Source organism: Formica exsecta, unplaced genomic scaffold (genome assembly GCF_003651465.1).
Source record: "Formica exsecta isolate Colony F162 unplaced genomic scaffold, ASM365146v1 scaffold72, whole genome shotgun sequence".
Classification (NCBI taxonomy): domain Eukaryota; kingdom Metazoa; phylum Arthropoda; class Insecta; order Hymenoptera; family Formicidae; genus Formica; species Formica exsecta.
Window position 1 is genome coordinate 4270031 of NW_021853485.1, and position 10175 is coordinate 4280205.

Sequence of the window (10175 nt, forward strand, 5' to 3'; positions counted from 1 at the left end):
ATATATATATATATATATAAATCAAAAAATATGATACATATAAATATATTAGCTTTTTTTATGAAGGGTCGAATCTTTATAAGACAGTATTTTATAAAAATCCTAGTCTTTGTAAAGACTTTATATAGAGCCTGCAATATATATATATATATATATATACGTATATGATCTAACTAAAACAATATCCATATTATACTTACTCTAAGTTTTCTTAAAAGCCTATTTTGTTGTCTTTTTCTGATGCTGGGATTAGTTTCGAAACTGTGAGGTCGTTTCCGCTTTTTGGCTGATACAATGGCAGCAGCTGCGGCGACGCCGACTGGTCCTAAAGATTTTTTAATGCGGGAGAAACGTTTCGATTGTTACAGTTCTATGCCTCTCAATATGTCAATATAATCAAAAAGAAAAAAAAAATGTTTTTCAAAGATATCTTTCCATTACTAATATAAAAAGAAAAAAATATATTTATATAAAATGAAAAAGTTTATTTCAACAAATTACATTGACATATTAAAAGTATAAATGTATCTCTAACACAATTGAACAAAAATGCGTGAGCAACAATGAAATAAAACGTGCTTGAAAAATCATACAGAAATTGTGATTTTAAAAATAATTGCAACATAAAAATAATTGTCATTAAGAGAGAAAAGTTTTGGAGATCTGTCTTAGCAAATAACAAAGAAAAAATGAAGTATCAAGGAAAAATGGAATATTGTAGATGTATAAAAAAAATCTTATATAGGATATTTAACATTGAGTCTACAGAAAAAGAAAATATACAGAATAAAAAAGAATACAGAAAAATATAGAATTACATTCACAGTTGAAACTTGAGATGGAAACACAATATGATGAATATAATTTGTCTAGATTGCCTCATTTTTTGAATTGAACTTAAACTATTTCCAATCTCATAATACATAATTAACACTTACAAAACTTTGGATGTATAAATTCGCATTAATCGCTTTTACAGTATCAGAAAAATATGACATTAAAATATGATTTTTCTATAGTATAGTTAATTTTTGAATTGAACTTAAACTATTTCCAATCTCATAATACATAATTAACATTTACAAAACTTTGATGTATAAACTCGCATTAATCGCTTTTACAGTATCAGAAAAATATGGATATAATATATTAAAATATGATTTTTCTATAGTATAGTTAATCAATCTGCTTCATTTTGAAATGAGAAAGAAGAAGTGAAGATGATATTTTGATCTTGAAAATTTTTAAACTTCCATTATAAGACCACAAGTTTGTTTCAACCAGTGACTATGAATATAATCCATAATCAGTGTTGATAATGTAAAGCAAGAGTGTAATGTACAGATACAGCACACAAAATAAATAATATTAGTAGAATTACAAAACATAGCATTGAGACAATATACATGCTTTACAAGCACATAATTTTTACTAGAAAGTTTTGTAACTATCAAAATTTCGCTTTGAAAAAAATAATATTCAGATACAAGTCTTATATGCATAAATTTATAGAAGCGATTACATTTATTTAACATCTGATAAGTCTGATATGCTTAAGAGATTGTAATATTATGTTAAGTTACAAAAGAGATCCATAAGAGAGAGAAAGAATTTATCTTGAAAAAGAATAATATAAAAAGATTTTATACAAATATATGTATTATTATGTATGTATTATTATGAGATAATAAGTTCGATATTTTAATATATAAAGGCATATATTATAATATATAAAGGCATTGTTTTTCCTTCTTCTATAGAGGCTATGTTTAATTGTACATAACAAAAGCTTCAACCCTTCTTACTTGAAGTTCACTGATCTTGATATGGAATATTATCCATAATGCTAAACAATGCCTCGAGGACATCCTGCTAATTGTGCTTGATTCGTAAATAAAAGTGATTAGGAATAGATCGATCACTGATCAAAATCAAAAACTGAAAAAGCAAAAAATGAGAAATCACCATCAATGTTTTTTTGCCAACCTGCTGCAGCGAGCTGGGCTGTGACGTCATCGCCCATAGCAGCCGAAAGAAGATCTCCTTCCTCATAAGTCTCTGATCCGCTACTAGGCTCATCATCGTCGTCGTCCGAGATTCTGTCCATTGTGCCAGTTTCTGCGCTAGGCAGAGATACCATCTTCTTCTCCTCGTCACCCGTTTTGGTATCTCGTGTATTGAAATCACTCGTGATAGAGGAAGTCGTCGCGTCGTCTCGATTTGGCAGTTTCAATTTCCTTTACATCACCTTAGCCTGATATGTAACAGAACATCGTTCTTTGTTAAAAATTCTTACATAGTGGTCGTTGAAATACAGCAAAATTTTATTTATTAGAAGATTAGAGGTATTATTTACAAATATTATTCCGTGCAAGAGATGTACGCGCGTTCCACGTTACGGGAAAACGTCGCGTGTTTGGAGCGTCGGCGAGCAAAATAAAAGCACGTGTATTCAGTTTCGGAGAAAAATACGAAAAAGTATAACTCTTTTGGGCATATATAAATATAAATATAAATATAAATATATACATATACATTATATACATATATATATACATATACATATATATACATATATACACATATATATGTATATATACATTTCGTACAACTGACGAGAGAACATCTGCTCGTGTCTGCCGTGAGCGATGGGACACCACTCGCGCGGAAGACTTTCGCCGCGATGCATCCTCCTGACGACGCGACTCCTAGGTAGCGCGTGTGCACCCCGTATGCGGCTCTCACAAATACCATCAGCACGTTTGATGCTACACAAAACATTGTTGATCGGCGACAATTGCAGCAACGACGACTGCAACGGTGGCGGTGGCGGCGGCGGTCGCAACGGCAGTGTGGCGGCTGCCGCGTCTCTCCTCCTCCTCCTCCTCCTCTTCCTCCTCCACCACCTCCTCGTGACATCTCGCACGCAAAGTTGACAGACGGACAGGCGACAACAAGACAACGCGCGATAAAGAACGCGCGCGTATAAGGGGCGGCGAGAAAGAGAAAAAGAGATAGAGTGTGAGAGAGAGAGAGAGAGAGAAAGAGAAAGAGAGAGTGAAGAACGCAACGGGACAACGAGGCGGAGAGGGAGACGCGGGGATATGCGCGTTTATTCGGACCGATACTTTGGGGGGGCAATGAAAATGCGCAGGGCACACGCAAAAGAGACCACCACCTCCGGGTAGCCGCGGAGCTGCTCACGACGGCTGCTCGGTAACGCGGTAACACGATGGAGCAGGCCCAGTGAAAATCGCGAGTTGCGTACGCACCTTGGTGTGTCCCGCGGAGTGGATGGATGGATGGAGATCAGGGAGGGCTCTCTCACACGTCAGGGAGAGAGCTCTCGTCGCGGGGAGGCAGCGTGCCTCGGCTACGCTCTCGCACCACGCCCCGCGCTCGCGCTTATCATCACCGTGGCCGGTCACCACACACCACACACGCCGACGCGTCTACCTCAGGATGCGTGATGACAACGCGCGACAACGTTAGCCGCCATGGCCGGTATTCGGCGGCGGGCGTATCGATCGGTACCGAGCGGGCCTCCATCACCACCACCACAACACGAACGGCGGCCACGGACCGGCCATCTTGGGCGAGCCTGCGCGATGCAGGCCCGCCCGAGCAGACGATGCGAAATTGCCCGGATTTCGGGGACGCCGCAGACGCCGCGCACGGCCCACGCCGACCGTTGGATTCTCGGCCGCCAAATTTGCGCGGCTACCGCGCCAGCACTCACCGTTTCCCCGTTGAAGATCCGCTAAACGCCAGCAGCGATCCGGGAGAACGCCAACGCCATATACATATATACAAGACTGAAGTAGCACGATTGGCGGGAATCGCTGGGGCACGCGTCATGGCGGACGGCGTACGGTCGCCGCCATTGGTCGGCGGGACACGTGACGCACGACTCGACGTAATGTCGGATAACATAACCTGCCTGCGCCCTGGCTCTGGCTGTGTATGTGATAGTGTGATCGCCCGAGAGAGAAACCAAACCATCGCTCGCCATCTCCGATATTTCATGACAATCCAATGATCGTAATTATTATCCAAGGTGCGAGACATTTATTCACGTTTTGCAGGCGTCTCAAATCAACGTGCGCGTCGCAATCATCCTTGTCATCATATTTGCCATTGTCGTATCAAACGCAAAGTTGACGAAGCTGTCGATTTCAATCCCTTTCCAAATTTTTTTCAGAAAAATTTATCGCCCATTTTATTTTATAAGCATGGGAAATTATTTAATTAATTTCCCACTATTTTTTTCTTTTTTAATTTCGTGTTTTTGCACTGTACAAAAAAAAAATTGCGGTTTACGAGTGATGAAATTAAGATAAAAAAATTGACCTTAGATCTTAGTCTAATTGGTATGCAAAAGATTGTGTTTTGAAATGAGATTTATGTTACTGTCAGTATGATTCATATAAATGCAAAAATTATCAGGGTCACTTCAACATTAATTCATTTTTTTTCTAGAATTTATAATAAAAAGCCATTTTTATTTTCATCTATATATCCTAAGACGTACACAGAGAAAAACAGCGTAGCTGCCAAGAAAAAAAAAGTCCATCACAGATACTATTACAATGCTGAACTATTTCATAATCATACTTTCTGACATGCTTCAGAAATACATTTTGTCCTTTTTTTTTTTTTTTTTTTTTTTTTTACAATTATTACACATCTACAATACACACAAAGTATATAACTAAACATATAATAATGTTATATAAAATATATATAGCATAAAGCAGCTTTACATATCACATCTCTGGAACAAAGTAAATCAGAAATTATAAATTTTACATGCATTAGTGACCAATTGAAATTTCTTGGGATCTAAATCTCGTGAGGCTTCTCTTTTGTGCATACATTTGTATCTCATCATTGTTTTAAATGAACAAGATTCTATAAATCACTCTTTGAATCATTTTAATATCATGAGATTCTTTCTCTATCGACGCATAGGTGATTGATTCTTCATATATATGTAATTAAGAATACATAAATTATAAACATAATTTATCATAAGTCTGGAAATTTAGAATGAGACATTATTTTGAAAGTATTTAGTTAATATAAAAAATAGCAAAGTATTTTATCGGTTTCTAAGCCCATGGTTTGTTCTTGTTACATAACTTTCCAAACCAACCAGGCTCACAGAGACATGTGTTGTCCGGTTGACAGGTTCCATTTCTACATCCTCTCGTACACGTCGATCGTTGCGCCGAACGTCTGCCAATTTCGCAATGGTTACCTTTAGAACCCTTTGGACATCTACAAATATTATTGCCCTTGCATCTGCCTCCGTTCAAACAAGGGATGACACATTTGGCTGAAAAGACAAAGAAATATGTGAACAACGTTTTTTTCATCCATTAAATTTTACGCATAGCAATAGTAAAGATTTCTTAAAGTGTACACCACTTATACTCACAGAACTCGCAGCGTAAACCAAAATAACCTTTCGTACATTCGCAGACATCCTTTTGCACGCACTTTCCTCCATTCAAGCATTTCTCCCTGCAGATACCTGAAATTTTAATCAATGTAGTCAGTTTTAATAACCAAAATACTTATTAAACTTTAATCCAAATTTTACAGAAAAATGTTACACATCAGAGGAGTGGGAGCACGAATGGCCAGCACATCAGCAGCCACGAGCACGTCTGGGAAAATATTGGATTCGATAATAAGGGTCGACCATGCTGGCGAATTGGGAGCGGATAGAATATACGCCGGACAAATGGCCGTATTAGGTATAATCGTTCCGATCGCACAAGAGAGATGTAGATGTAAATTGAAATTCTGACGAAGAATTTTATATGCGAATGCCTATAGGCAAGACGACAGTCGGACCGACGATACAACACATGTGGGATCAAGAGAAACGACACCGCGCCAAGTTTGAGGAACTAATTCGCAAATATCGAGTTAGACCCACCGCTCTTACTCCGCTGTGGAATATCGCTGGCTTCGCCCTAGGTGCCGGTACTGCACTCATGGGCGAGAGAGCCGCCATGGCGTGCACCGTGGCGGTGGAGACCGTGATCGTCGAGCACTACAACGATCAGCTACGCACGTTGATGGAGAACAAGGACGGGAACGTAGACGAGGAGATACTCGAGACCATCAAAAAGTTTCGCGATGAGGAACAGGAGCATCACGACACGGGTATAGATCACGGTGCCGAACAAGCGCCTTTCTACCAAGCTCTGACGAATATGATCAAGTGTGGCTGTAAAACGGCCATATCCATTTCCAAGGTGATATGAACGCGTTTCCCGTTAAAGAATACCGTTGTATGTGTAGATATTGTAATTTATAATTAAGGTAAGGATGTAATAAATTATCGGCTCGAATTTTTTGTAGCAGATGTGACAAGTTAATTTCACGGTGTCCTAAGTTTATTGAAACATGTTTCAATCACTGATCTCTTTTTATGGAGATGAATAGTTGATTTTCCTTTGAAATAATTTCAGGGGAATCTATTAGACTTTTTCGAATTTTATATATATATAATATAAAATATTACAAAGAAGATGCATCATTTGAAACAAAATGGAGGAAACAGATGTGAAAAGATCTATTCTGCAGTGTCAATTTCAAGTAAATCTTTATGATGGATCTAATAAAATTAGTCACATGTACTAGGATGACAAAAGATTTACTTGTATAAGTGGCGTATTTATGTTAGTTTATACAATTTGTTATACCTCCTTCACAGTAGGGTCCTTGATATCCTGGCGGGCACGAGCACACACCCGGTGCCGTGCAGTTACCACCATTCATACACTTTGGATAACAAAGCGCTTTGTTACAATGAGGTGGTCCTAGATAACCGTCCGGACAAGGACCAGGATTAGGCTCTGTAAGAAATAATATCAAAATTTAAAAAAATATATATTGCTGTAGCGCACGCACGCACGCACGTACACATACATACGGGCGCGCGCGCGCGCGTATTCAACAATATAAATCTCTGTATAAATTCCATTAAAAACAAAGAATACTCCAGTAACTGATATCGAATACGATTTCGTTAATCCGATAAGATAAGATTGTTGCATGCAATCTCACACATGCAGATTTAATCGGATTCTTTTTCCAAAATCGTGCGATAAGCCACGAATTTGAGATCATAATATGATATATGTTTATTTAATAACTTGACATAAAAGCGAAAATTCAAAATCTATATCATCTTATTTTATTACTCATATTAAATGAATATTCTTAATGATAAGAAAAAGAGAAATCCTTTAAGGAGAATACTTTTATCATTTAGCATAATAGAATATATAATACATTCGCGAAAAAAGAAAATAATGACGCAAATTGAAAAAAAATAAAAAGTGATTTCAACCTATATTTTTTAATATTAGTTTTGAAGATATTGCATGAGAAGATTAAAATAAAGCATATATTTTATCTCATTTTTGTGACACGCGGAAACCGTGATTTTTTTTTAAATTAAATCTTATTTTAAACAGTCAACAACTTCGGTCAATGTGAAAGATAATTATTCGCGTTTGCACATTTGACATACTGTGCTCCGAATTATCGATGTATTATCACAAAAGCGATTATACATTGAGTATCGTATTCCGCCTATCTGAATTCGAGTAAATCACAATAATGGTCTGTCATGTGGATCATTATATTTGCTGTGTTTTATCTTTTTTTAAATTTTCACAAGATCCATATGATAAACTCGATCAGTCATTTTGATCGCATGCACATGCCGCAAATGAATCCCTTTCGGGAATTTTAATATTTTATCAACACTTTTATGTAAGATTTTTTAATATAATGTATATTTGACTTGATGATTGACAATTTAGAATGCACATGGATCGAGAGAGCTGAGGATAATGCCAAGAAGGCCGAGCAGACTCGCGCGTTCTTTCGCATTAAGTAGGCAATTAGGCACTTAATTCATGATTCGCGGGCGAACAATGACTCGAGGAAGCGGAGAGCCGGTTAACGCTTAACGAAGTGCCGAGCAAAACGAAAAATGGATGCTAATGTAGAAGACATACAAGCATAAAAATGACTTGGTTGAATCTGGAATATATTTGGATGAAAAACATAAACTAAAGCGAGTAATCTTTGATCGTCATACGACAGTTAATATTTCCCAAATTGCGAAAGTTGTGTGTCTCCTGAAAATAACATCAGCGCAATATTTGCGTTATTTAATTGGAATTGAATTAATAAAGTAATTACAGACAGAGAATTGTACGTTCTAAGATAGCGTTGATAGAATCTAGAACGATGGTTCATGCCTTCCGTTATACAAGAGGTAAGCTTCGCAAAAGCAGTTTACATATCTAATATGCGATGGGTCCAAAACCATTGCGCGGTATGGCGCATCCGAGTTTGTGAAATACACTTAGAAACCTAAGAAAGAATTTGTTAAAAGAATGTTTTAGAGAATTTTCTTTTCTCTTTTATAATACTAATCTTTTTTTACAGCTCAAGAATAAACACAAAAATAGCACACACACAACATTCAAGTATTTGAAAAAATGTAAACCAAAAATGAATCGATTCGCTACTCTTTTCGATATTTTACCTGCGTTGGCATTAGACCAGGACCTCGTCACAATGTTCGAGGTTCCAAGAGCGATCTCTTAACGACTTAACAACCGTAAATCTCTCCGACACGCTATGGAGCGAAGATTCGACGCGCCTACTTCGCACAATTATCGGACCCATCGCTGCGGTTAGCAGGTAGGCAGATAGATAGGTAAGGTAATCGTTTTCTTACAAGATATCAAAATGAGCGTTCACACGGCTACAGGTACATGCAATGGCTGTCGATTAAACAAAACGAAAGAGAGACAATCGAATATGTGCGAACCAAATTTTACGTGCACATAAAACGACACGTAGCTTCGTCGTTTTCGGACACGTCCGACCATCCCTCTTCAAGCAACTGATCAAAAGAGCATGCGGCAACAAATTAGGCTGATGAATTACTGCTGATACAGAACTGTATGTGCGAGCGAAGAGGTGGTGATCGTGGGCGCGACTGTCGCACTCACCGCGCACGCTGCATTCTTTTCTCAAACGGAAACGTAGCGGCGTCCCGTTCAGAGGTATCCCGTTGCGCGACTCGATCATTAGACCGATCCCGAATTGCGCTATACCCTTGCCGGCGCAAGGTAGCAAAATACTGAACTCTGCAACGGACAAAAAAAGTATTATTATTGACGTGTATATTTTGATTCACGCATGCACACACGCTCAATTATTTATATCCAATCTGTAAAAGAACAAAAGTATTGTGCATTCTGTTTACATAATACAGAGATATACATATGTCGCAGGTTTCATCGGTCAAGTTATTCCAGCGTGTTCACAACGAGAAGTAATAACGATGTGAAATAAGAATGGATCGACAATTTATCTAATCTGTTTATTATGAAGCATTTAGTATTCGAAATTGTCAAAAATAACTCTTACAAGTCAGAATTTCAGATTGAATTTGAAACGAAAGAGTTTTAAAACGAGAAGAGAATGCGAAATATATATATCTCCGTGCAAACAAGTAAAATATTTTCGTCTGTTAAATATTGGAAGATTTCACGCGCTGCGCATCGAGACATCTTCACCTTTGGCTATGTAAATAAGTATTGTCGGCGCGGTACTTCTTATGCTACGCCATAAGAGAGATTAAACTTAATGAAATATCTATAATTTTTTTTATAAAGCAAGTTCATATTGCCGTTATTTTAGAAAATTGTGAAACGTCAATAATGAACACATTCTTGAATACAAATATTATTAGCTAAAAATATCTCGCTGCGCGATAAGAGCTAAATGTGCATTAGGTAAAATCGAATATTCAACTCGAATTAAATACAACTGACAAACGCGAAAATGCTATTAAGCACGTTGACGCTAAAAGTATACGTTTTATATCTTTGATTGATGCCAAGTGAAAAATCATCGTACGAACATTTCTTAGACAAACGCTTGACCGCAATTTATAATTATTCAAACTTTAAATCATTCTATTTCAAGGATTATTGTCTCTGGAATGAAAAGTCGCAAATGATTCTTTCGGTTAACCTTCCATGAATCTTATGCAATATTTCGTTTGCAAATTTTAATGTTTGTCACGAAATTCTGACAATATATACATAGAATATATATATATATAT

The 10175-nt window shown here is 37.2% G+C and overlaps 3 protein-coding genes across 11 annotated transcripts in view; 1 reads left to right on the top strand and 2 right to left on the bottom strand.

Annotated features, from left to right (window-relative positions):
- LOC115243527 (DNA-binding protein P3A2) overlaps positions 1–3822 on the bottom strand; it is a 13395-nt gene extending 9573 nt beyond the window's left edge. For 2 of the 8 annotated variants that reach the window (XM_029820620.1, XM_029820611.1), the window contains exons 1-3: positions 3273–3411; positions 1966–2254; positions 201–325 (exon numbers count right to left, since the gene is read on the bottom strand). In XM_029820620.1, the coding sequence (XP_029676480.1) occupies positions 201–325; positions 1966–2140 (300 nt within the window). In that variant the 5' untranslated portion in view covers positions 2141–2254; positions 3273–3411. The other 6 variants (XM_029820612.1, XM_029820619.1, XM_029820614.1 and 3 more) reach the window with 6 other exon arrangements.
- LOC115243530 (5-demethoxyubiquinone hydroxylase, mitochondrial) lies at positions 3728–6389 on the top strand. The gene is made up of 3 exons (XM_029820623.1): positions 3728–4057; positions 5608–5762; positions 5845–6389. Exons 2-3 carry the CDS (start codon positions 5612–5614, stop codon positions 6276–6278), a joined length of 585 nt encoding a protein of 194 aa, XP_029676483.1. The 5' UTR covers positions 3728–4057; positions 5608–5611; the 3' UTR covers positions 6279–6389.
- LOC115243529 (protein shifted) overlaps positions 4482–10175 on the bottom strand; it is an 8099-nt gene continuing 2405 nt past the window's right edge. The window contains exons 3-6 of one of the 2 annotated variants that reach the window (XM_029820621.1): positions 9003–9191; positions 6720–6872; positions 5441–5536; positions 4482–5338 (exon numbers count right to left, since the gene is read on the bottom strand). In XM_029820621.1, the coding sequence (XP_029676481.1) occupies positions 5112–5338; positions 5441–5536; positions 6720–6872; positions 9003–9191 (665 nt within the window). In that variant the 3' untranslated portion in view covers positions 4482–5111. The remainder of the gene's footprint in view (positions 5339–5440; positions 5537–6719; positions 6873–9002; positions 9192–10175) is intronic. The other variant, XM_029820622.1, reaches the window with a different exon arrangement.

What these genes read in the sequence shown, in the direction of transcription:
- LOC115243530 (XM_029820623.1), top strand. Translation starts at nt 5,612, where the DNA reads ATGTTACACATCAGAGGAGTGGGAGCACGAATGGCCAGCACATCAGCA. An exon ending in CGGACAAATGGCCGTATTAG is followed by an intron (nt 5,763 to 5,844) that starts GTATAATCGTTC and finishes GAATGCCTATAG; the next exon opens with GCAAGACGACAGTCGGACCG.